At 41.6% G+C, this 27902-nt stretch overlaps 1 protein-coding gene across 6 annotated transcripts in view; it reads right to left on the bottom strand.

The window, feature by feature from the left end:
• Window positions 1-1334: 1334 nt before the first annotated feature.
• Window positions 1335-27902, bottom strand: part of CREB5 (cAMP responsive element binding protein 5) — a 257670-nt gene continuing 231102 nt past the window's right edge. For all 6 annotated transcript variants that reach the window (XM_063153664.1, XM_063153647.1, XM_063153683.1 and 3 more), the window contains 4 exons: window positions 15725-16048; window positions 10307-10534; window positions 9269-9377; window positions 1335-8124 (listed from right to left, as the gene is read on the bottom strand). In XM_063153664.1, coding sequence (XP_063009734.1) covers window positions 7961-8124; window positions 9269-9377; window positions 10307-10534; window positions 15725-16048 — 825 coding nt within the window. In that variant the 3' untranslated portion in view covers window positions 1335-7960. The remainder of the gene's footprint in view (window positions 8125-9268; window positions 9378-10306; window positions 10535-15724; window positions 16049-27902) is intronic.

Here is a 27902-nt window from a genome sequence, read left to right as displayed (position 1 = left end):
TGCAGAGAGCAATAGTAACAGTGGACTGCTTGGAAGAGGAACAAATACTATGATCAGGTTTGGGAAACCATGAATCAGCTGTAAAGGGCAGTCTTACCTCAGTCTGAATACATCTTGCTTAGCTCATACTGTCAGGTGTAAATATAACTGTGTGGACAATAAAGTTATCCTGTGATCTGTCTTCATGAGAGGCACCTATTTTTACAGATATGATGATCCTCTTTCAGTATTTGGCGCCAGAGCAAGAGCCCTGCTTTAATAAATACAGTGGCATGACATCCCCGCTTTAAAGGCAGTGCAGGAGCATATGACCTCAGAAAAGTATCCAGCTAATGCCATGCCTTGATGTTTGGGGAAAATGTCTGCTGTACCCCCTTAAAGAGGTACACCCCATGTGCACCCACTGCCCCATCTTCCAGCTTTTACAAAGGGAGGATGGGAACAGGGGCACAGCTCTGCCTTTTTCCTACCCATTTTAGGAGGGTGAATGCTCTTGGCCAGATTTAGCCTTTTAAAACCCAGGGGGGAGAGCAGCAGAAGCTGTGCCTGTGCCAGGGCCCCCAAGGGAGCAGCACGGTCACACCGCATGGGGCCGATGTCCTGCAGTGTGACACCAGCACAGAGCGCTTGGAGCCAGGCTGGTCCTTGTCACCGAGGCTGCGCCGCTTGGGTCAGGCCCTCGCTCTGGGACTGCCAGCAAGACATCAAGTTGCATCAATCTACAGCTAATCTGATTCCCACTGGAGAGATGGGTTCATCCCGACTAACTTTAGATTACAGTTTACGCATTATTGTGCCAAGGTCTGTATTGGACCAATTTATAGTGAGAAATGAGGTTGGCAAGATAACAGGGGCATCACAATTAGAGCTAATTAGCCCAGCAGGAAATCCATTTCCAGGCAGCTTTTGGCAAGATGAGAGGTTGGCGGGATAACAAGCATGGAGTGTATTTTGATACAAGCACACTCCAGCTGCAAGGAAAAGTAAAGTAACAGCTTGTCTCATCCTTATGCGGAGGCCTCATGTCAGGCTCCACCACGTAAGTCTTTTTGTTTGAGGCTTTGCAGCCTCCCTGCTTGGAAGAGGTTCAGAGAACTTGTTCTTACCAAGTCACCTCGGCTGCTGGAGGACAATGGTGAGCTGCAAGGTCTGCACAGCACCTTGCTCCTCCCACCAGACAGCAGTGTGCCCTGCACCATGGTCCTCCTCCAGTTTGGAGGGAGATGAGGGGTTGTAGGGCATAATAGAAATCAGCGAAGAACAGCTTGGTTTAATTGCAGGAGTTACACGTATGGTAAAATGTCTGGAGTATAGATTCAGACAAACTATTGGAATTATTTATATTTGAGTGCTTTATTATATTGGAATTGCAGTGATATTATTAACATTTGTACAAATGCACAAAAATTCTTTCTCTTCTAGCTAGAAAGAGATGTAAAAATCTGACCTAGTTGAACAGTCTCAATGAACTCATTGTCCATTTGTAACAATAATGGGTTCACAATGCAACAAAAAGCTTAACATAAAATTAAACATATTAAATGCTGCAGCAAGTATTTACATTTATGTACCAAAAAAAAGTATCTCCCTCCAGTAAGGAAGGTGGTTGCTTTACAGAATAAAACAGACATACAAACACAAAACCTTTGCATACAATACAAACAACCTCAAGCCCAAAACTTACTGTGACAGCACCTTTTTCTTTAATATAATATATATATATATATTTATATATAAACTTCGATAGTTTAGGCTTACTCCAAGCAGTGCTAAAAGTTCCTTAAAACCAGGACAATGGCAATAGTCCAAAGAAGCAATGTTCACTGATGAGCGCTACCCAGTGTTTGAAGAGAGCTGCTACAGAGAGAGGGATACAGAGCTCACGGCCACGGGCTGGGAAACACTTGGGTCCCAATGATAAAATCCTTGGCAAAACTCTCAGTGGCAATTGTTCTTACTCAGAAGAGCAACTACACCTTTCGTGCAAAGAAGTGTGTCTTGTGGAAGCATGCTAAAGGTGATCTCTGTCAGGGAACTCCTTGCAATGTCAGACTTGTGGGGTGGGGAAAATATTTCTCTGAAATTTCCTAGATTCCAGCAAGGGAAGCATTTCCCTGGAAATGCTCAATCAATCCTCCCACCTCCCTCACCCTAGGACACTGCTGCAGTTTCTGCAAAGCTGGAAGGAGCTTTCAGTCTTCATTCAGAAGGCTGTCATGCAGATTTTCAATCAAGAAAGATATTTGGGTCTAAGACCCCTCACGGCATCAGATAGCAGGCTCTGCCCATGGGCTTTGTGAACAGTTCCACCAGATGAAACTCAGCAATGCTAACATTTAGCTTGCATAAATGTAGAACTGGAGATCCTGAATCCCAGGTATTACACATTGGTCTAAATATAACGAGTTGCAGTTATTGATTCCAGTCCAAGGAGAGCCTGGGAAAGGATCAGATTTCCACTTAAAGAATCAATCTTGTCTCTGAGTGTGTGTGAACACTGACATTTTTGGCCTCATGCATTTTAGGATTTGCTATAAAGTCATTTTGAAAGCTATGGAAAACCAATAATGGTGAGCAATTTAGCTCATAAGTGTAAAGCCACTGATAAAACTGGGATAACTGTAAGCTCTGGAAAAAAAAAAAAAAAACAAACCAAAAAAACAAAAAAAGAGGTTATGGATGTAAACAGTCTCTTTTGTCTACGCAGTAAGGTGATGATTTCAGATGTTGAAAAATTGAACCTTTTTTTTGGTGTTCAAATTGCTTGAGAATTTATTGCTTTTATTTGTTCTTAGAAGTTTTTTGTCTCTTCTTTTTTTTCTTTTTAAAGGTGCTGTCCCTAGTCAAGTTATAAGGCAACATATTTTATTGATTCAGAACTCTAATACATAGTATGGCCACTGTTACCACTGCAGCTTTGCAGCTACTGTGAGTTGGACAACAGTCAAAGTGCCTCACAATGCACAACAGAGCCAATCTCCTGACATTAGGATATACAGGACACTTTGGTTCTTGGGATGAGAGATTATAAATGTAGCTTAAATGCTGCCTCACATCACACACATTGCATAATAAAACATTTATATGCTGTCATGAAGAGGATGTAAAGTCTAAGTCACACTGAAGACTGGCTGGTCTCAGCTTCTCCGCTTGGGCAAGTGTGAGAGACAAGTTGTAGATATGCCACCAGTGAAAGCATATAAATGTATCTGGTGCAAAACTTTTACAAGAGTATTTATTAATGATTCAACAAGGGAGAGCAAGAAAGAGAGCAAGAGCTAAAGTGCAATTTTAAAAGAATATAAATAATTGAAATGTAGAAATAAGATACTAATTAGTTGTAACTGGTTTTGTTTTATAGGCACAGTTTAGGTTTTATGTCTACAGATCAATTTTTTTCTCTTCTTTCCCCTCTAGTAATTTTCTCTGATGTATAATGGAGCTTTGATGATCTAAATCTAAGGAACACTGCTTAGTAAGAGGACTGAAGAGGCAATGATAAGGCAGTATAGTGCAACTCACTATGTGATATTAGACAAGAAATGAGGATGGGGTTAGATCTTCTGTGGTGATGTATAAAATCAGCCCTAAAAAAAACGCAGAAAAAAAGAGACAGGCTTTCCAGTTATACGTTGACTCATGCTTTCTAAAATGAGAAAGCACATTTAGCACATTTTGCAATACATAGGAAACAACTGAAGGTTTATAATTTGTTTCATTGTTACCAAAAAAAAAAAAAAAAAAAAAAAAGCAGATGCTGCTTTAAGGAAAACATTTAATTCTAGGAATTTCTGTACAACTGACCTCAGCAAACTGTTCCATCTTAGATGGATGACTTCTGCTTGAGACCCTGAAAGATTAAGATGCACACACACCTAGAGTAGTTTATTGCAAAACTAATATTGTAACTTAAAAAAAAAAACAACAAACAGATTCTGTACAAGAATACTGTTCAAATGGAATGTGTTAAAATAACATTTATTAATAAATACTTTATAAAATTCTATGTGAATACTAAATTAATAGATTCCTGTTTTAAAATTGCTTTGGTCCTCATGAATTTTCATAAATTCACTCTATACGCTTTTTTTTAAAAAAGGTATTAGCTGCTAAAAAGCACATTTTGCCTAAACTAAAAGGCTAGTTTTCAACACTAAATATTGTTGCTTAAAAAAATATGAATCCTCAAAAGTTGGGCATTTAACAACAGTTACAGCTGGCTTGTTAGTTAACAGGACTGAGTCATTAACACTAAATCCACACGCACTGAGGCACTGAACCATTGACTTTCCACTATTCAGAATATGGGCAGCAGACATTTAGCTTCATAGCAGGAATTAACTCTCAACAGCATGAAATTCTCCATAAATCATCATCATCATCGTTGTTGTCCTTATAAAACACACCATGATAGCACACAAACTACTTGTCTCCCACAGGCAGCGTTATGAATATGGCTTGCATAAATTGACTTGGGGAAGGGGCGCTGGGGGTGCCAGAGCTGATTGCAGCATCATTTCTTTCTGATCAAAGTATTGCAGTTCTCCATGGCTGAGATTTCCAACCTGCTTCCAAGGTCAGACCCATGAGATGCTGTCTATGGTATGGTAACATCTCCTCCTGAACAAGGCACTGGCCAAGGCTCACCATCCTGCGAGTGCTCTTGGGATGGATGATGGAAGTGGTCAGAGTTGTCCTTCACTGGCAGTGGGATAGGGCACAGAGCCTAGTGAGCCTGGCAACAGGCTGGACTGGTCGGGCAAGAGGAAAGTGGAGCAGTCTCCAGAAGCAGCTTGTGGAAAAGCAGGATTCCTCCTTGATGGAAAGAGCCCAGGAAGCACATTTAGAGTGACACGCTTAGGAAGAGGCTGCTGCCACTGACCACATGGCAGAGGGACATCCTGGAGACAGGGCTGGGGCTTCTCCCGCAGCCCTTGCTCAGGCAGCCTCCAGTGCCTGGTTGGACCAGCAGCTTGAGGAGAGGCTGCAGGATCACTCCCCTGGAAAACAAGAGCATTTTAATGTGGAAGCAAATCTGATGAATAACATAAGGTGCCTGGTATGGTTGGTCCTTTTCCCAATGATAGAGCCGATATAAATATGCTGCATGTTGTCTTGGCCTGTGAACCTGCGGCAGAGTTACAAGAAGCAATAGCAAATAGCTTTTCATCCTTTACTTATTTCCACATCACTAGCAAGGATTATACCTAAAGGCCAATAGTATAGAGAGGAGACATTTCATTGTAATTACACATTTAGGCCAACATGTGTGGTTGGCTTGCCTAGTTAGCATTAAAAAAAGAAATAATTGAGCTATATATAATACACATCAGTCAAACTGTCAAGTTGCTGAATTTAACAAAACTTAAGCAAGGTTTTTGTATTTTTTCCTTTTTTCCCCCCTTTTTAATGTAGAGGCTTTCATTTTAACAGCTAAATATTTTAATTGAGGAGACTGAATAAAATGAAGCTAAACCGTAATTCTAGTGCAGTGTAGCTCAACTGGGTATTCTAATATTACCAACAACTTTGATTTTTATTTTTTAATGTATTTAAGTGCTACCCATATAGAGGTAAAGTTTTTTAAATTAACCCTGCAATGGCATTTCCTTTTAGATGGTGAATGATGAAATTCAGATGTGGGGGAAATGCTTATTTAGGTTTTTCACATAGTGGATACTCAGCTGGAACATTTCTCTCGACTGCATATTTGAAAAAAGTTCTCTTGGGAGCCATGATGAAGCAAAACCATTTAGCCATTACAACTGGAGATTAAAAAAAAATTATAGTTTCAGTATTTAAAACACTTTAAAAGTATATGTTTGTCTAAAATATAATAGAAAATCCTTTACATTTGTATTTTTTCATAATTTTTTTTTTGGTTCTTAGACTATATAATCAAGTCAAGATTTACACTGTACATTAAAAATCTTCTTCTTTTGAATGTATTTGCATAAATGGAAAGCAAGCTGTTAAAGAAAAGGACACTGATAAAAAGTTAGTCACCAAGATAAGAACTAATTCAGCAATGACTGATGCTCAGAAATTTGCATTCCTTTCCAGACAGGCCCTGCTCCTTACAGAACCTCCTCACACTTCAGTTGTTTCACTCTCCCTCCTGTATGGAGAAGACTCACCCTTTAAAAACTCATGACTTCTCCAAAGACCAAAGACACAGTCTTTGAGGAAGACAGTTTTGCTTCCGAACAAAGTGTGTTCGGGGCTAGAGGATTTGGTGGGATTAATGTGAATTTTGCTCTTGAACATGTAGCTCAAAATGTTTGAACATTTTTCACCAGCTTGGAGCTTGCTCCCTGGGTGAGCAGCAGGAGGTTTTGCCTCCGACAGATTTGAGAGCAAAATCGGGTCCCAGTCTACAGCAAGGCAGCATAATTAACTGGCATCATCTCTGTCTGATTTTCCCATCAATCACTGGGACCACTCGGGGATGCAAATCAGTTGTGCTGAGGGGCAGGCTCAGAGTCCAAACAAAAACCTTAATTGTAGCATAAGGCTCTTTTCCAGACCCTCTCTGCAGGACTGTATTTTATCCCAAGTGTGGGACTTGGCATTCTTGCAGCATTTTTTAGCGGCTGCGTGCCTCCTAAAAATTATTTAGCGTCCTAAAGAACAATTCCTTACCCGTGGTAAGCGGGTGTTAAGTGCCATTAAAGTCAGTGAAGCTACACTATCTGCCAGCTTGGGATCAGTCCGTGAAAGTTTAAAGGGATGCCTGCATAGACCAAGTCTTTCCCTGGGAATGAAAAATGGCATTTTTCCAACTGGACAGAACCATTACACTGATTTATTTCTCATTTATAGCCCATGAAGCCTGAGGCTCTTAGCTTTCATTGCTAGAACAACGTAACCAGGTTAGGGAACAGAACTTTTCCGAATTATTATATACTACATGGGTTTTTCTGCATTAATTACTGGAAGTGCAAAAAATTGCTGTGACTCTCAGGTGTTGCTCGCTATGCCTCTACTGCATCACAGAAGCTTACAGGGCTGCGAGCATCAACACAGCTGGCTCACCATCCTGCTTCACCTGCAGCTTTGCTGTTTTCACCTTTCCCTATTTATTAAAAATACTAAATCAGGAGCATTTGTAGTTTTCAAAAGCCAAATGCTTGGCGCAGCCCAACTGCGGGTGAAGAGCTAGTGAAAGCAGCAGCCGTGCCGACAGTTTTTAGGTGGGCTTGAAGTTTTCTTGTTCATTACCATTCTATGAGAAAAAGAGGGAAGCAAGAAAGCCTTGGAATGAAAAAAAAAAAAAAAAGCAAGGAAAAAAACAGCTGGAAAATGAAAAGGGAAGGGAAAAAGGAAGGTGTGAGAATAACTGGAGGAGAAAAAGGCCAGGGTAGGGGAAAGAGGAGAAGGGGGAGGGCTAGACAAAAGAGCATGCTATTTGGGCTTGATTTTGTCCTGAAGCCACATCCTATATAACTGCTCTGAAAGAGGCTCTGAATGCGAGACGCGGTCTGCTGATAGCACAACGCTAACTCTTTTTTATTATGCTGTCAGCAGATGCCCTCGGTCTATATTTATAGCCTAATTACTCCTAGTTACCTATGTTTGACTCTGTTTAGTACTTTTCATGCCTCACATTGGCTAACAAGCTGCAGTTTAACACAACTTTGTATTTCTGAGGCTGCAGGCTAGACTGGTGAGAAGGAAACATGACTATGTACAGAAACAGTTAGGTTTATAAACAAGTAACTGGTACCAAAAAAATGGAGAAAGCACCAAAGCATTTCTCAAGCTGATAGAATATTAATTGCGTAACTCCCTTTCATGTAACTAAGTATAAAAGACATTTTAATAACTATAAAAATGAATAGCCAGAGTCTTTCAAGAACTGAGGAATCTTCCAGGCTTGAGTTACGGTTGCAAATGTCCTTAGCAGAGAGGACGCTTTGATACGGTACCACACTCCCCCAGCAGTTTCTGATCAACCGTTTTAAAGGATGGGGTTGATGTCCGTTCTGTGGCTGGCAAGCTGGGTGAGAGTGGAGCTTCCCACGACGTCGCTGACGGAGGAGGAGGTCGTTATGGTGTTGTGCTGGATGACTTGCTGCTGGGAGCAAGCTGGGACCGGGCTTGCAGGAGGACTGCTCTCGGGACCTGGGAAGGGAATGAGGGCACAGAGACAACACACATTCATTTTTCCATCCGAGCAAAAAACCTAGGCGGAGTTCCTCTTGGAAATATTGATGACCTGAAGCATGCACAAGGCCCAGGATTTCAAAATATAATTACAGTTAGCCAACACCCTCTGTCTTAAGATTGTTTTAGTTTCCTTTTTTTTTTTTCAAGCTAGCTTCTCTGATATCAACCTGACTTCAGGAGTTGAGTCTTGAAAAAAGTCCAAGGCCTTAATAACTGAAACTAATGTTGGGATAAAAAGTCTGATATCTTAAGGTCTTTAAAATCAGTTGGGATGCTTAAATGCTTTATTTGTTCCAGCAGGAATCAAAATTAGAGTGCAGTGCGCTGCAGCACAGAAAATCTAATTCAAGCAATAGCTGATAGGCATGTAATGCAATTATGTGTTTTTTTCTTTGAGTACTGTTAAAGAGACAGATGCATAGTGATGCAGAGGAGACAGAAATGGGCTCTATTTTAAGACAATGTCACAATCTAGCAAGCCCTGAGGCACTTCTGAACTGTTCTAGAACGAAACAGAGAATTTGTCGCTAAATTACTACTTACAAAATGCGTCAACTAGAAAGAATTGATTAAATGTCTCTGTTAGCTGAGAAGTTTTTGGGAAAAAAAATAGAAAGAAAGATGAGAGTTAAAAAAGAGTTAACAAACCTTGAAAACCTGCGCCAGGCCTGGTCTGTGCCACTGTCAGAGCACAGTACCATTTTCGCTGGAGGGGACTGTAATGTTTTCCTTTTTAATTTTCCTTTTGAGAGTTATTTTAAGGTTCTGGCAGCGCCGTGCCCAGGAGGACTCTTGCAGGTTTGGAGCTGTGAGTTCAAGCAGGATCCTCCACAGGGGAGTGAGCGTCCATCCGTGTGCATCTCCTTGCCGAAAGGAGGGGTGGGGAAGACTAGCTCTGCTGTGTGGGATGCAAACCGGGGCTTTTTTGGTTTTGAGCGGGGCTGGATAAATAAGGGCAGGAGATTGGATGGCTCGGATGATGTTTGAGAAGACAGGTTCAAGTGATAACATGACCAAGAAAGGGTTCTGGAGGGAAGAATTGGAAGGTTTGATTTCCTGTGAGGAGTGTGGAGACAGCGCAAACATACCAGCTACTTACTTAGATATCCTTGTGATTCTTTCTGCATAGCTGTTATCGGACAGTCTTTATGTGTTAACAATAACTGTTTCAGCTGTGCTACCTCATTTTTCAGCATGGAAACCTCATTCTAGAAAGGAAAGAGAGACTTTGGTTAGCAACAAAGCTTAAACCACGCTATTCCACAAAGCTTCTTCCCAAGAGCATAAAACGTGCTCTATAACTTTGAATGAACTGAGCAAAAAAGGCTGTGTGCCGGGTTTATTTTAACATTTGTCAGTGACATAATTTTGTAACCTCTGAAGGCAGTCTGACAAATGAACTAACTTCACAGCACCAGAGACACTTAAGGCAATGTTTCAGTCTAACTGGGAAATACTGGGGCTCTCTGCATGAGGCCAGGGATCAGACCCGTGGGGGCAAGGGCCATGTTGCCGTGCTCAGGGACAGGACTGCTGTCACCTACAGCTCAGCTGCAGCCAGTGCCTCGGTGCTGCTCACACCTCTGAGTTTTGTGGGAGAATGTTTTGGAGGAGTGACATTCTACAAATGGTTTTCTGCCCTTGGCAGCACACATGAAGCATGAAGCAGAAGTACTGTGCCTACCATAAGAAGGACAGCACTGTAAGAAAGGCTTTTATTATCATATTCATGGTATTTCCATCTATCCAGTTTTCCTCACTGATAGACTGATTTATTTGTGCTTCTCTCTCACAGGCTTTGAACGAGGGTTTAACTACATGCCCTGCTCTGAAGAAAATTTTACAGACATGTTAATGGCACTTCAAAAAAAAATCTCCACAAAAAACAGTGACAAGGAAAGAAAATAAATACAACTCCATCTAGTGAAGGCTTCTAAATCCCAAGACAGCTTTTTCCTGGCTTATCCTGCTAAAATGTAAGTATTTCTTTAATTGAAGCACACACATCTTGATTAACAGACTGATTGTACTTGGGCTCCCACTAGGAGCTGGCTGTGCGGGGGCAGCCCCAAAGGCACTGTCAGTCAGGCACAAAGAGCCCCTCTGTGTCCTCAGGGGCGCAGACAGTGGCTCGCACCTGAAGCTGCATGTTTGTCTGGGTGAGCTCTTCTGCTTTCTTTTCCAGTGACATCACCCAGACCTTCCTCTTCTGTCTGCAGCGCGTGGCAGCAGCTCGGTTCCTTTCCAGAAATTTCCGCCTCCTCTCATCTGGGTCTTCATCCACCACCCTCCTCCGGCGACCTCCAGTCGGCTGTGGTGGCTGTACCGTCTGCGTGGGCTGCATCTGCTGCGCCGCCGGAGAAACCTGCGGGCCAAGGAGGCGTTTTACAGGGGGTGCCATGGGGGAAGTTACAGAGGGGTATGCTGAAATGGGAAGGAGAATCACACACACTCTGCCTGCTCCCCAGCAAGGTCTGCAACAGGCTCAAGTCAAAAGCTGCACCAGGTGCCACTGAAAGCAGCTGCTGGAAAATCCTTGCCGTAGTCGAAGAAGAGATTTTTTTTTTTAAATGATCGTCTAAGTATTTTTTCTCCCTTGAGTTAGTTCTTTCAGAAGAACTAACTTTCACTAGGTGAAAAGCATTCAATTAGATGCATTCTTTGCCACCACCTATTTCAAATCTGAAATGTCCAGTTTCTCTCAGGATCTGTTTTAATCAAAGCAGAGGACTGTAGTGGTCTAATTTCTGTGTCTCTCATTCTTCCCTTGTCCCCCAGTTGCCTAAAATTTTAGGCCAATTATATTTTCTGACCTTCACCATCTCTACCTCAATCTTTGCCATCTCTGGAGACAGGAGCTGCAGAGCTCTTTGTGCCTGCATGGAGCTGGGAAGCTGTGGGCTGGGATTGCACAAAGGCAGCAGACCTCACTGCCCTCCATGGGCAATGAAAGACTTTAGGTTGAACCTGTGTTTTGATGAATTGAACTTGAACCTATGTTTTGATGTCCCTGCACTATGTGGGTAAGGGATATTCCTCTTACCAGTTTCCATTTGACCTCTGTGCTGTGGATGCTATTCTTGTTTTTATTCAATTTAGTCCTGGCTTTGAGAGTATAGGAACCCCACATCCAGTCCACGGCTACAAAACTATGGGAAAAGATATGTATTTATGCTTTTTCAAGTACAAGGGAGTATTGATCCTGCTCCTGAGAGTAACTGGCCCACAATATTACAGAAAAGGTGCATGGTGGCAGCAGTGCCGTGTAAACTATTCTCCAAATGACTCCTGGGCAGATGTGACATTCCCGCATCCCTGTCAGGAAACAGCACCAGATTTAATGTTCAACTCCCTGGGAATAGGCTTTTGGACTACTTTCCTGCCTGTCTGTGGCACCCAGGCTACGGGGCTCTGGAGACACCTTCTCTCTCCCTCTACTTGGGGTCTGGGAACCCAGTCCATGGATCCTATTGCTTACACTCAGCTCACATTGCTGCTGCCACTCCTGCATAGTCTGGAACAGTCTGGAAACTGGAATTGTTGACTCAAAATTAACCCTCTAGTTCTGGCAAAAGCCCAAACCTCCAAGGTGCTTCCTTTTGACTGCAGGGAGTGGACGCACTCAGTGCTTTGTCAGACTGAGCCCTGAATTTCAATTGCCGCAATTAACGTTTGCCTAACACCTCAGTCTGTCTCAATTAAAATGATACTATCGTCTTGAGTCTTGCGAAGTTGAGGTGGCTTTCTGTCTAGAATCTAGTTTGCTCCCTCCCCCAGCTGACTTGTGGCAATTACAGTGGCAATTTTATGTGTAATTATTCTGTACATCTGATAACGCTTTTTGCATAAAGCCAAATTTATTCTCAGCTTTATGTTGCACCGTCAGGGAATCTCTCTCACAGGAGCAAAAAAATTTTTTTTTAAGAATAGCCTTCTAAAATAAATAAGCCACCCCACATTTTCTGACTGATTTTTAAAATTTCAGCTGCACGAACTCCATATGTTTAATGATAAAATCTTCAACATGCTGTCCACACTGAGGGTTGGATTGCCAGGTCCACGGCAGCTGCAGTGGGCACATCCCCCATTCTCACCAGCATCCCCTGCCTTCTGCCAGGAGACTGCTGCCAAGGGATTCCAGCTGCTCCCTGTCCACCAGGGCTGGGCATGCTGCCTCTTTAACAGCATGTCTGAGTGCAGAGGTCTCAGAAGTACCTTTTTATGTCAACATCTCATCAAAGACCTTTCATTTTCCAATACATAACACCTTTCCAGACTTCAGAGATCTGTTATTTATATTTCCTTATCCCTTTTCGCTCCTTTTCCATTCAGCTTTAAAAATTCTTGTTTCTTAACTCTCTAGGTGAAGTCTGGTACAAAGGCAGAAAAAGGTAATGATACAATTTTTTTTTTTTTTAATTCCTCTTATGTGGTCATTTTGTCCTGAATAACTAGTGAGTAATTTTGTTTTCAGAATATACCAGGCAGTCTCTGGGTAGTCAGAGTGCATTTTCAGAACAACAAAATCTTCTCTCCATCTCAGGAAGATATTAATTATAAGGGCTGCCATTATTCCACTAATAATGTCACATGGGATAATTAACTGACTCTTACTTGATAGCTCTGAACCCTGAAATATGTTAGACTATATCTTAGTAACCGTCTAAGCATAATTTTCTAGCAGAATTTCATTGCCCTACCTAGGACATAAGAAAGAAAATTACCTAAATATAAAAATGTAAGTTAATTTTGGTGTTCTTAGAGGATGCTAATCAGGTCTCCATCATGAAGACAAACATAGGATAGCTAAGAGAATGAAATGGCATCCAAACCCCAACTCCGCTTGAGCTATCACTCTGCCAAGTTTGATATAAAAAAATCTTCAGAGGACCAATGCAGAATACACTATAATTTTTGTAGTAGTTGAGGCAGCATAACTGGAACTTGGTAAAATATCTCTCTTTCTCAGAAAGATCAGAAGCTGATTTCTACTTTTATCCAATATTTACCTCTGCTCTTTGCAGTTTACCACAATACTAATACTCATTCACTAATTCTATAAAAACATAATGCCTTGGGCTCCTGTGTATCAAAATGGTAGCTGAAAAGCATGAAATTAATTCTAACATTACAGAAGGGCCCAGTGCAGAATAACAACGGTCTCGGCATGGGAGTATGCAGCTTACAGCAGCATGGACCATGCTGTCATTTGGCAGGTGGTTTGGAATGAAAGAATCTGGCTCAGAAGAATAAGGAGGTTAATAATTAGAAAATCACACCATAAAATTAACGTCTGCCGGAGCAATCTGATCCCCAAAGAGGCCATTACCATGGGGACTAGGGATGAGCTTTGAAAGTAATAGCTATGTGGTTATTACTCAGCAAGCCCTTCTTTTCCCCCTCCAGTGCATCTGTTCAGAAGTCACTATTGCCTTTGCACCAGAGGAACAGATGCACAACAAGAGCTCTGCTGCCTGGGGAAGCCACTGACCCTGGGACTCCTACTCCATCACCCTCTGTCTTATCCTTTTGGTGACACTTACACCCATGGACAAGGTGAAGATCTCCTTGATGTCCCATGGGGTCTGTTGCCTCCAGTGACATACTGTGCATGGCAAAGCTCATCTGACTGCACTGACCCAGCTCCAGAGACCATGTAGTACTGGTCACAGAGGGACCCTGACAGCTGTGTGGTTGCCAATCAGTCCACCTACCCATGTGCCTGTATCTCTTCTTGCCTGCCTGGAGAGTCTTTTGTGGTGCCAGCTAGCAGGGAATACAAAGCACAAGAATTTTAAACTGTCTTAACTGTGTAAGAAAGTCAAGGTCCCTGTCCAAGTGGGTCTAGAGGAAGGCCATTGGCTCACTGATCTTGTCCTTAAAACTGTGAGGTTTGTTTCCCCATGGTAGCTGTTTTCCCCAGTAGTTTTCTCATCATCTGTTTAAAGTGGTGCTGTGAATGTTTTGCAGCAGTGCTCCATACCATGGCATCTGATGCCCTCAACTGCATTAACATGTTTATCCTCTTAACCCCTCAGTGAAAGTTGAGTGGCTTCTGCCATCTAATCTGTGGAGTCCTCAATTGGCTAAGCACAACTTTATCCTTACTCTCTCAGTGATCTCCAATACAGCAATCAGGTTGCTTTTGGTTTCTCTGATATGAGATGATGTCTATTTATTGTTTTTAAACAACTCCAAGGAAAATAACTCATTAACCGATGGTAAAATAATTGAACTCACAAAGTAAAAACTGAAGTAAACTTAGGAAAGCTATGGACATCCTCTCACAGGGGAGTCTGCTGCTCTTACTTAGACTGTTTCTCTAAAGCTGACAATTCATTTTACATTTGCAAATACTTTAGGGAGATCCCATGTGCTTGCAGACTCTGCAGTAATAAAGCTAGATGTTAGTAAATAGTTAATGTTGTGGGACACTGGGATGCCAGCCAAATATTCTCATTTTCTTTAATGTTTTCTAAGAGCTTGTCTGAAAGGTATTTGCAAGCAACACAATACTTCACAGATTGAACTTCTTATGGCTGGCATTCCTCTTTGTCCTCACATTCCATGTACTGCCTGTTTGTCTTCCTTAACATTGCTCTCCAGACCTGACATGTTACAGTAACTGCCTCCAGAGCTTTATTGTCTTGTGTGATCCTGATGCAGAAGCCTATAATTTTAAAACATTAATAGAATTCCTGAATTCCTCTTAAAAATGACTCTGCTAAAGTTTGTGCTCACTAGCTCATTAGTTCAAGAAACATTCAGTTCAGATAACAAATTATCCAAATTGCTGAAGCCGATATACCTGGTCAAAAAAATTGAGTCCTCCATCTCATTCAGTGAAGACCTTCACTGACTTGCCACATGAATACAAGTCTAAATTGCCTTCTTTGTTTAAATCTCTGTCCTTGGACTGGCTTCATCCTCGTCCTTCTCCTACCACAACAAGCACCATGTATTGGCTGCACTCACAGCTAATCTTTCTCTCATACTATGCAGATGTGTGTCCTCTTCACAGGGTCTGGAGCAATTAATCTTTTCCAAGCCAGTGTATCCTTAATTAGAACTACCTCTATTATCTCCAGTCTTGAATACTGCCCCTGGCCACACACACTAGTGCCATTTCATTTCATAAAGACTTTGTTATGTATTTCTCCAGGTAGAACTCATACAGTTTGTTAAATCTTGGCTTGAGAAGTTCAGGTTCAAGCATATTAAGCAACATATATAATGTGCCAATCTCTGTAATAAACCTCATCCATAAAAGGATATGTGGTAATCTGCAGAGCTCAGAGCACTGAAAAGCCTTGGAACTCCTTATAAAGTAAGAAATTACAAATGTCGAGTAAATTAGGCAGCAAAACAAGTTGTTGCTTCACTCCATTTTCTAAATAAAGTTTGAGCATCCCCATCACCATTAGCAGACATTTGCTAGCAGCCCAACAGGCTTGTATCTAACAAGATACGCATGCAAGAAGAAACAATACTGAGATCAGACTTTAACTCCACCCAAGAGCAAAACTCAGAGATGCAGCAGGACACGAAGGTCTACCTGTGCTTGGCCGCCCGAGTGCAGCGGTGGGTGCGGCGAGGTCTGGTGGTGTGCCGGGTGTGCATGAAGGTGCGAGTGGGAGTGGTGGTGAGGATGGTTCTGCTGGTGATGAGGCTGAGGATGAGGATGGTGTGCCGGATGCTGGTGCTGATGTGGGTATGAATGATGAGGTGGCAGTGTCTGGTGCTGATGAGGATGTGAGTGCATATGATGGTGTGGTGTCTGGTCCTGTCGCGAGCTCATCATTTCCATCATGTGGCCCATGGTGTTCATATTCCCGTTCGACATGGCGGCAGGATGATGAGTCAGTGCTGCCTTCAATCTCTGGAACAGAACAAGGCAGAAAATTCAACCCTCATACATGGTGATCTGACCAATCAGATATGCTGTTGCAGAAATGGTGCCCTGTCTTGTGTTTTGAGATTTATTTAGTTTTCCTCTTGCTGTTCCCTTGCTAAAAGGCATCTTACTTCAGTTTGAAAAAGAACATATTCTTGGGGTCTAATCTAGTTTTCCACTGCAAATATTTAAAGATTAAAATGTCTGAATTGAAATTTAACAGTTATACATTTCCTACTGTGCTTCTGAGGAAAAATAACTCTCTCTCTTTGGCCAGCTCAGGAGAGTTACCTTCAACAAGCTTGTATTCTCACAACTTTTAAAAATGAATGTCTGATTAAAATAAAAATGCAACATAATGCCCATCTTGTTTTTACTTGAGACATTATTAAAAGACTCATTGGAAAATATATTACATTTTCATGTTTTTAAAATTCTGTTATACTAGTACCCAATCTGTTCTTTCATCATAAATTTGGGAAAATAGCGAGGAGGATGGCCTCAACCTGATCCTCCTTCTTTGCTGAAAAGTTAAAGTGTGTGTTGTCCTTTCATCACATGCTAACCTCTCTCTGTTTTGTACACCATGTCACTGGATTGGGCCCTGGAATCTGACCAGAGCAAAACTTTCCTTCGTCACATGGGATTTGTTCACTTTTACCTGAACAGAACTAAAAGCCAGAGGGAAAGCTTGAAACATTTTGGACTGCAGCGTAGGGCCTTTGTGTACAAAGGATTGCAGAAATACAGAGTAAAAAAGCTCCCTTTCAGCACAATTGCAGGGTCATCCCAAAGCTGTGTACTGGCATACCAACACCTTGCTGGTGTCATCTGACCCTTGGACCACTGAAATCACTGGCCTCCTACAAGTGTGTGCCAAAGGCAGAGCCTCACAGATGCCAGCTAGGAGAAGAGTTTCTTCCAAACCCATAGAAACCTCTTCACATCCATGGTTCTGCTTCTTGCTCAACATAGAACATTATCTACAGGCAGCCACACAAGACCTCTTTAACACTATATTTTCAAAGAAGTAAATTGATTTACTCTCACTAATGCAAATAATTAGCAGAGAATGTTAAGATAAAAAAGAAAGGGAAGAGGTGCACCGTATCACTTGATGCCAAACCAGCACAATTTGAGTAACTCAAAAACTACATCATATCCAGCCAGAGGATAGAATGAATAGTAGAGAACTCATCTGTAGGAGATTTCACCATAGGACCGTCAGTAACAAAATGCAATGGTAGGAGGCACAGAGGTGAATGGTAGGAGGCACAGAGGTGAGTCTTTCCCCATAGCAATATCTATCTGTGGGTCACAGATGATTTCAAAAATCCAATAAGCCAATGTGACAAAAAATGCCAGCAGAAGAACAATGCCCAGGCTGAACTGCATTTTGGTTCTGTTTTTAAAACAAAAAGAGTGACTGCCAGGACTCTCAGAACCTACAGATGGGGATTGCAGTCTATTTTGTATTGAAATAACATCTGGCAGTTTCAACACCGCAAAGCCACAGGTAAAGGCTTCTATGTTCAAAGCTGTTACTGTATTGTGTTTGTACAACTGTTAGTGAGGAAGAAACAAATTCTTAAGGAAAAAAAAAAAAGAAAAATAGAGGAAAAACAGAAGGTTGTGGAAGGCAAAAGAAGTAACATTCACTTCAAAGTGTCATCCTTAAGTTTTTGTATCCACATGCTTTATCAGACTTCATGAAGATCATTCTACCAAGACACTTTAATAGATCTATTAATCTAAATTTAGTGACTTCTTTCACTAATGATCAGTTGGCTGTCCAAGACTTATAAGAAAAAACAAAAAAATCCAGATATATTTGCAAAACACATCACTATGTGAGTTTGCAAGAATGAAGTCTAGACTGATGTCTTTTAAGAAGTTGCTTAAAAAAGTCTGTCAAACCATAACTTCATGGCATGTGTCCCATCCTGATGATCTTCTCAAAATTAGAGATCAAATGTGACAGTGAGGTTAAGTACCTCCTTCTCTACCTCTGAAGTCAGAACAGAGGGCAATCTAATGACAAAAGCAGTAACCCATCCTGGGCATCAAATGGAGGACTGGAGGAACTGTTGTCCTGAACTGTTCTTTAATTCAAGTGCTACCATGGTTACTTCAAGCAGCTCCTCACAATGCTCAGAATAACTGGTGTTACCCAGGAGTGTATCAGGAAAAATATGGGGAAAATGCATAAATAAGTCCAATCTTTCTCTGTATCATGTTTCTTCACAACTCACTAAGATGTTTTTCATGGAGCTGAGCCACCATGCACGTCTAAGACAAAGCACCAACAAAAGCTGCTATAAATTTGTTTTCTGAATTTAAATGCAAAACAACCAAGTTCTTATTAGCCAGAAGTTTTATGCGTAAAATACCTTACAAAATCTACCATGTCTATTTGTCAAAGTCTTCTGAAACTGAGCTACAGTACGTCTTCTAAACTGCAGACTTTCAAAGCGGAAAAAAAAAAGAGGGAAAAACCTAATCTGTGAATAAACATTTTTTTTTCAGCTGTAAAAACTGAAGCTTGCTAGTGTGGTGCAACTTCAAGGAGAATAAATTATTTTGTTTTCTTTCTGTAGCCCTTCTACCACATCCATTTATTTGAGATAGCAAATCAAGAGAGACAGTGAGAGGTCTGACATGCAGCTGGTTTCAGTCAGTAGGGGTCATTTCCATTTGGTCTGTGTATTTTACAAGCTCCTTGTTCACTGTTCCCAATGGGAGGGTGGGCCAGCTACCCTGGATCCCAGTCCTGGTAAGAAACCAGCTCTCTACATCATCCTGTCCCAGGGCAGCAACAGCCATTGCCTCCCTTTAACTCCATGCTTAGATCGGCTCTGCAGCAGCGAGAGTCCCCTTCATGCCCACATCTGGAGCAGCCTAAATTTTCCAATAACCAGTCACTGCTGCCAATAAGAAACATTCAGGGAATGATAAACTTTTTTTTTTCATTTGGTCTTCAGTGAGATCAATTGTTTTTGATGTTTCAGTTAGAGCAGAGGGAGGGAAAATCACCAGAACTTGGTAAAACCTTTGCACTGAGTATGTGTAGTGCTTGAAGGGCAGGCTGCAGTTTTGTTATTGTTTCTTTCATGTGTGCTAATTGCAAGCAGCTGTTTTAGTTTAGTGTCAAATAAAATGTGATGGCATAAAAATTGAACTTACTGGACTGACGACACCACCAAATCCCCTCTAGAATGAAACAGTAACCCAAGATCCAATTCTGCAGCCGTTCAGTTTTTTCAGGAACTGTGTGACTGACTCCACCAGAGCCCACAGGGACCTGGCAGTTTGCAAACTGGGACTGAAACAGAAGACTTGCTACTCAGACCTGCTTTCACCCAAACATGAAATATCTCCTAACCTCATACCAGAGATTTTTAGGGCACAATCCCATTTTTTCTCCCTTTTATAAGGCAATTTAAAAAAAAATCCCTACCAAGCCAAGAGGAAATGGAGGTCCTCACCTTTCATGACTTTTGGCCCTTACTGATTATTTTTATTATTTTATCAAAGTAACATAGTGGCCAACATAAGTTATAGCTGATTTCCACTCAGTCATAACATTTCAGTAAGTGACTGTGAGTGACACAGACAGGAAGAGAAACCTTTCATAGAGAACAGCCTGCTTTGCCTCTGATCAAGTGAATAAACATAATTCCCTTTTGATCCTACAGGAAGTCAGGAGTACATATACTGTCATCTTCTGAGGAGGAAAGGGAAACAGTGGGTATCGATGCTTCACAACTATGAGTGTTGTCTTCCCTGTACAGAACACAGAACTGCTCCTTGTGGCAATGGCCCTAACTGACACATTTACTCTGAAGCTACCCCACTGAATGCCATATGAGGGCAACACCTCAAAGTTATCCTTGTACCTGGAGTATTGGGGTTTTTTTGGAACCGAGAGTTTTCACAGTGCTTCTTCCACCTAAAGACTGACGTCATGGTGCAGTTCATTGCTTGATGCTTCCTTCTATCAGCATAGATCCAACTTATACACTGAACATCTTTGGGCAAAATCCAAATCTGCCAAAAATAGACTTCAATCATTTGAGATCCTGAATGAAAAACACTATCACTTTCCCTAATACTTCTGCTATTCTGGATCTTGCTGCTTTCTAATTTTCCTCAATTGTGACATGTATTTCAAAGTTGGCTTGGTTTTTGCCCTTTCTTTCTCAAAAATTGTTAGCAAAAAACAGACAGCATTTTTGCTTTTTTTTCAGTTTGTTAAAAGAAAAAAAGCCAAAACCAACCTGTAAATTTGGAGGTTGCTTTTCCCACATTTAAAAATGCAAACAATTTTTTGGGTTTCATGTGTATATTAATACTTATAATATTTAATCAATATTTATAATATTAATATAACATTATATTTAAAACAGGCTATACATGTTTTATGCCATAATCTGTATATGACTATAAAATACAACTTTCTCCATTCATCTCTCAATTGAGAAATGATGACAATCTTAAATTTTACAGGTGCTCTGTCCTTGCATCAAACAATGAGTTATTATAACACCCAGCTGAATTTTAGGTTGGGACTGATATGGAATGCTGGTTTTGAATAGGATTTAATTGTTCCAAATAAGTATGCATTGCTGCACTTGGAAAAAAAGCTCTCTTCCCTCTGGTCTGCATGCCCAAATCCCACTAAATTAGAAAGAGACAAGACCAGCTGCAGTATCTAGTTAATGTCTGGTATATTCTTATTGGGAGATTATATCAGACCCCGGAAGGCACATGAAATATGATCTCAAAGATATTTTCTTGCACTAGTGGCTGTGATTCTAGTCCCTGTAATACAAGGGTTTAATAAGTTCCCCACAGGGGACAGAAAAGTCTAGAGAGGGGTGAGAAATCAGAAAAGATTACAGACATCAAGCATCACCACACATCTGCAGATCAGTAGCAACCTCAGAGTGATGATCGTGATTAGCCAAACTTCATGGCAAACATACCAGTGACTTCAGTGTCACTAATACTGTTTTCTCATTTGCAATAGTCAAGCTTTCCTTTTAACTCTAAGCATCATACCCAAAATGAATATACAGAGTTAAGCCAGGGACAGCTAAAGCTGTGAACAGAACTTCACCCAGTGCATTTCAGAGCATCACACGAAATTTTATCCTTTCTTTTAACTATGACTGCAACAAGAGAATTTAGCATAAATGTCACCCAGGTCTTTTACACTTGGCTGCTGACAAGCATTTCACAGTGTAAATAACAGAAACCACTCTTCACAAATGTTCCACTTGCATTCATAAAAGTAAATTGGAAGCGATTCATCTCCACTCAATAAGCAAACTGCAGATATTATGAGCACATTTCAGAGACTGGCAATTAGAAAGTCCCTGATGTCACATTAAATGCTTTCTCCTACATTTCTTGTGCAGTAAAATACAGTCCTGCCTATTGACAGAAGGAGGAGTAAGATGTGTGAGAAGGACATGAAATCCAGAACTGAAGTGACACATTACACTAATGTAAAGAGAAAAGTAGGATACATTTAATTCACAACTTGCCAGTAAACAGTGCCAAATTGCTAATCTTCGAATTATTCTCAGGCTGTTTGGCAAATCTGAATTATACTTTCCCCTCCTTTTGTGCTTGCTTCCCCACTTAGTCGGATTTTGTAACAACATGAACAATGGATCGTCATCCAGCCTTCAGTGCAGCTTAGCCTCTAATAAAAACAACAAATTTTCTCCCTTGTATTTCCAAATGCAAACTGAATTAAACTTCAGCGGAAAGCAGCAAGAATCAACTGCAAACAATCAAAGCAGCAATAAAACTAATAGACACCACACTGCTCAGGGACGGGTCAGCTGCGAGAGCCGCTCCAGTGTCCCTGAGTGGGGGCACGGGGGAGCTGTGAGAAGCCACGCTGACATCAGCCCCGTGACGGACGACTCTCTGCACGACTGCCAGTTTTGAGTGATCCAATGCAGGTCGAAGCCAGGGTGGCCCAAGGGTATTCTGTTGGAACTGCCATCTTCTGGTGATGGCGTTTCATTCAGAACAGACACGGCTCCAGGGACAGCAGAAAACATAAGTGAGTTTACATCCCAGCTCCACCCAGCAATTTCCTTCTGCTCACCTCAGAACACCTTGCAAAAGAGGTAAGTACCAGTATCCTTGTGCAATGTACCACCTTTTTAAGGATTAGAAAAAGACTAAATTCTCTGTTCCTATTCTACATGCATTTTTAATGAACAAGTAAATTATAATCAAGGCAGAAAATACACTGAAAGCATGGTTTATATTTCTCACCATGTACTATTTCTTGCATGAATCATTTCTCAAATCAGTATTAAACAACTGGATTTGATTTGCACAGGAGTCAGGAAATGTAAAGTTCAAAAAAATCAAACCCCTAATTCCCACCAAGTCTAAGTCAATCCCTCCATGTGTATCCATGACAAGGGATATTTAATTATGTAATCACACAAAAGACAGCAAAGTGATTTATTACTGGCAAATGGTGTCATATAATTTCAACACACAATACCAATGGAAGGATCCAAAAAATACAACCAACTTCTGACTGATTTCCCCACTGTGTGCCAGAGTCCAAAAGAAAAGCAGCTACTTAGCTGCTACCTACCCCTGGAGAGGCCAGTTTCTGACAGCAAAATTCCTGACACTTGGGGATTAATTACCTGCTTGCTGGTTTTGTCTGGGACAGACCTAATTGTCTTCATAGTAGTGACTATGGGACTGTGTGTTGAATTTGTGCTGAACACAGCGTTGATAACACACTGCAACATTTTTGTTATTTCTGAGCAGGGCTTGCATAGGGTCAAGGCCTTTTCTTCTTCTTGTCCTGCCCCACCAGCCAGCAGGATGGGGGTGCACAGGAAGCTGGGAGGGGACACAGCCAGGGCAGCTGGTCCCAGCTGACCAAAGGGATATTCCATACCATCTGCTGTCCTGCTCAGGATATAAAGTGAGGGGAAGTAGAGGGAAGAGAGGGATGCTCAGAGTGATGACATTTGTCTTCCCAAGGGATCTTTATGGTTGATGGGACCCTGCTCTCCTGGAGATGGCTGAACACCTGCCTGCTCATGGAATTTAATTAATTCCTTGTTTTGCTTTGCTTCTGTGTGACTTTTGCTTTACCTATTAAACTGTCATTATCTCAATTAATGCATTTTCTCACCTCTATCCTTCTGAACCAATCCCCCATTCCACCAAGAGAAAGTGGGGCTGAGTTGCAAGCTATGAGTAGGCAGGCACATATCAAATCACCATTCCTGTTCTCCAAATAGTCTTTTGCTAAATTAGTCCTCCAGGTTAATCTGTGGGGCTATTCCCATGCATGCTACACTGTCACCTGCAGAAAACACAGAAAAAAGAGGTGCCAATAAAATCACTCAGTGTTAATCACACACTGTAAGACACTGTGAAAACTTGAGGTTAAGGGAACCTGAGTTTGTACTCATCTTCATGATCTAATTCTCTTAGATCCATTTTAAAGCTCATTCCCAAGGTAAGGCACCATAGGTCCTTTCTTCACATTGGACATAAAGGGCTTTTAGCAAAGTATCTGGCAAAGGGGTTGCAGCTCAGGTCTTCCTCACTCCGGCAAGAAAACGCTCTAAGTTTCTAATATCATGTTTCCAGGTTCCAGGACAATGCAAGTGAAAAGTGTTTGTACAGGCTTGTATTGCTATATGTGTATGTATGTATGTATATATATATATATATATATATATATATATATATATATATATATATATATATATATGTCTTGCCTGAGAACACAACGAACATTTATGGTTGTGTTTAATGAGAAAAGTGGGAATTTATTTCAGAGGAAGTTGAGGAATTTCCTATACAAGCCAGATATAAATCCTCAAATCAGGGCACTCTAACGCTACAAGGAACACTAGGTTTGCGTATTTTAATCTGTACTCAGAGATCAGATGGGATTAGCACTGCAAAAATTTCTCCCTTCAGAATACTGCTCTGAAGCCTTGAGACCCCTTAATGTGTGCTTCAGTTTTTTGATGACAATGCAAATTGCTTACTTTCCTTCTCCCTCTCATGAGCATAAAACACACACCAAGAACACAAGAAGGGCAGGTTCAAAGCCTTTCCTGTCAGAAGATTTCTGAACTTTCATCACCACCTCTAACTAAGGCTGATTATGATTAAGTCATTCATATTCAAAGAAAAATGCCATCCAAGTACATAAAACTTGGGGTTTTATTTTTTCCTTTCGATGGTGTGATTTTTGAATACTCGTTTTTCCTGGATTAAACCCAGCACATTTAAAGGGCTACTAGCAAGCCAGAAATCGGATACATGTGCACTTAAAAGTCCTTTGATTTCGTCCCAGATGTGCAGTGCTCAAGGGCGTACACACACACACACACACACACACACACACACAGAGCACAGAGGACACGATCTGGTCTGTAGATTTTGTTTCAAGATTATACCAACGAGACTCTGAAATGTAAAACTGAAGCCCTGACCACTTACAGCCATTAGAGATCCCAGGGCTCTCTGTGAAAGAGTATTGATGTTCATTAGCCCCTTGGCCTGACTGGAGAATTCACTGCAGGTAATTAGACATTGTCTCATTACCATGTAGTTTCAGGTGAAGTTTTTTTTTTTCTTCTTAATTTCTAAAGGTAAGTGATTCCTGAAACATTTTTAAAGCATTCATGGATTTTTTTTTCCCTGAAGAAACGACTAGAATATAAAGTACAGTACAAGGACATATAGAATGAGACAGTACTTATGGGCTATTTAACATTTTTTTAAAGCCTTATTTCTTCACCTAACCCAAAAGAATGAAAATAGCATTTAAATTCACAGACAGCTTTCAATTATCTAGCTGTGAAAAAAGAATGTCTAGTGGCTTTTTAAATACATGCACCCCGGTACAGCATGTAGTAGGTAGACACAAACCATAAAAAGTGTGAACAGGTTAGTTTAGTGTCAATTTTCACTGTTATAAAATGAATATAATTTATACTGAGAGTTATGTGAATGGATATCATGAATATTCAGCATAGAACACATCGGTATTGATAAGTCCTATTCCGCCCCCATGTAAGGTCTCTTATGCCCTTCCAGGTTTTTCCATGTTGTCCCCCTGAGTCCATCCCTTAAGCTGCTGCTCTCCATCTTGCCCCTTTTGTTCTCCACCTGCAATGCCATCCCCCTTTGTTCATAGACAGCTCAAGTTGCTGCCTTGTTTTTCACCACTTCGCATGTATCAGCTGCTTTCAAACTGTGGTGTCTTGGGTCAGAAGCATTGAATTTCAAAGCCACTTGAGGCTCCAGGAACAACAACATCTCAAACCTCTACCAGATACCAGCTGCCTACTCTGTCAGTGCCACAAGGTTTTTTAATACACTTTGGGATAGTTACAGTGCGAAACAAGAGAGAAAAAGAATGAAGCCTTCAACCATTCTTTTTTTTTTATCGGAGTTGGTGATTTACACTAATGGGTTTTACTTTGTATTTGAAAGGGCTAGGAATGCATCCTCACACACTCCCCATGGTTCAGTTGACAAGCAATGGCTTAGTAAAATGCAATATATTAGCAGCTCACTCTCTTGCACATGGCATATTTACTCTGTGGCAGTGCTGCTTTTCAGAGCAATGTGGCAGAGCAAATCAACATAACCACCTTCCCCAGCAAAGGGAAGGATGCTGCCTGTTTGGTAAGCCATTGACTCAACCTGTCATTTCTGGACAGCTGGATTTGTCTTTCTCTTGGCATGTACCACAGGATACAGAATAAATTTGCACAGGTCGGGGGCCTGGCTAGACCCACAGTTGCAGAGAGTGTCACACAAGCAGGATTTCCTTTCCAGCACCAAGAGACAGGTACAGCATATCCTGCCTTGCTTCATTGTGGACTCTTCCCTGTTCCTCCTGACAGTGGAAAGAGAGCATAAATCACCATTTAAGGCCAAGTTCCTGAAAGAGGATGCCTGTCTGGGGACAGATAGGAGGAGGGTCCATGCAGCAACCTGCACCCTGAGGGAGGTAGAACCTCCTGGGTGAGCACCAACCTGGGAATGGGGCAATGCCAGTACTAGACACTTCCTCACCTACCCAAAGCAGCTGCCAGCATCCTGGGAGGAGACAATTCCTGCACACCAGTTATCTGTCTGGGCTCACTGTCCTTCACAACACAAATTAGTCTTCTGAAAAGCACAAGAGGGATCCAGTTGCTCCTGCTATTACCCTATCCTCCTTTTTAAAATATTTCTTGTGTACTTCAATGGAGTGAGAGAGAAAGGCATAAATACCGTCTTGTTTAACACATCTTCCTGTCTCCTCTCCCTGCCTTGCAGACAGCATTATACATCTTCATGACACCACCATTGTCTGATTCATTTGACATATGCACCAGAAAAATGTCATGTTCTGAACAAGAACATAACGCTGTGATCTCATTCTCATCTCAGACTCTGCAGCACCTTCCATTTCTTGCTGTTTTAGAAAAAGCAGCAAGACTTTGCTGGACTGGGAAGCTTTTCCAGCTTGCTTACTGGGAAACTTACAGAGGAGATGTGGTAATGGGAAACCAGACCAAGCAAAAGCACACAAGCACTTACACAAGCATGTTGGAAATCAAGGTAATGCACAGGAAGTTCAGTTTTTTACATCCTACTTAAACATCTGGAGCAATGGAATCTTTTTCAGCTCTTATTACTTAGGAATATTGAGGAACACAGATATTTCCAAAAGGGAACACCACTTTGAGAGGTGATGGCAGGGACATTCTGTCTGTATGATGAAAATCTCTGACCCCTTCTGTCTCAGTATTTTCCTCTCTTTTGAAACAAAAAGTCTCAGGTATTACCCACGTCTGTGACATCAAAGGTTATGATGATGTTCCCCCTTTTGTCTGGCACACTAGCAAGTCAGTGTAAGGCTTCCTGATGCTTTGTCTCATAGAACCATAGAGCTGCAGAACTGTGTGTGTTGGAAAGGACTTTCAAAATTTGTCTAGTTCAGCCTCCTGCAATAAGCAGGAATATCTACCTTTTCTCTGGGTGTTTCACCATTTTCATCATAAAGAATCTTCTTCAAATCTTCTTCCTGCTATCTGGCCTAAATCTACTCTTTTTTATTTATTAATTATCCTGTCACAACAGGCTCTGCTATGAAGTTTGACCTGATCTTTTTTGTAGGCCTCCTTTAAGTACAGGAAGGCCACAATAAAGTCTGCCCAGATCCTTCTCTTCTCCAGTCTGGACTGCTGCATCTCTCTCAGGCTGTCTTCATAGGACAGGGGCTCCAGACCCTGTCATCATCTTTGTGGCCTTTGTCTGGACAGACTCCAACAGGCCCATGTCTTTCCTTGTGCTGAGGAACTCAGAGGTGCATGCAGTGCTCCAGATGAGGTCTCATGAGAGCAGAGCAGAGGGACAGAATCCTGTCTCTTGACCTGCTGGCCACACTGCTTTGGGTGCAGCCCAGCATATAGTTGTGGCAAGTTTACATTGCCAGGTCATGTCCAGTTTTTCTTTCACCAATATCCCCAAGTCCTTCCTGGCAGAGCTGCTCTCAATGCCCTCACCCCCAGCCTGTGTTGATATTGAAAGTTGCCCCAACCCAGTTACATGACCTTCACTTGGCCTTGTTGAACCTCATGAGGCTCCCATGGGCCCACTTCTCGAGCGAGCCCAGAGTCCCTCTGGGTGGCATCCCATCCCTCAGGGGCTTCAACTGTGCCGCTCAGCCTGGCGCCATCTGCAAACCTGAAAGTGCACTTGACCCCTCTGTCTGTGACAGGGATGAAGATATTAAACAACAGCCCTTCCTGCTTGATTGCAGCCC

The sequence above is a fragment of the Melospiza melodia genome, chromosome 1 (assembly GCF_035770615.1).
Source record: "Melospiza melodia melodia isolate bMelMel2 chromosome 1, bMelMel2.pri, whole genome shotgun sequence".
Lineage (NCBI taxonomy): Eukaryota > Metazoa > Chordata > Aves > Passeriformes > Passerellidae > Melospiza > Melospiza melodia.
This window is presented reverse-complemented; position numbering and strand designations above follow the sequence as displayed.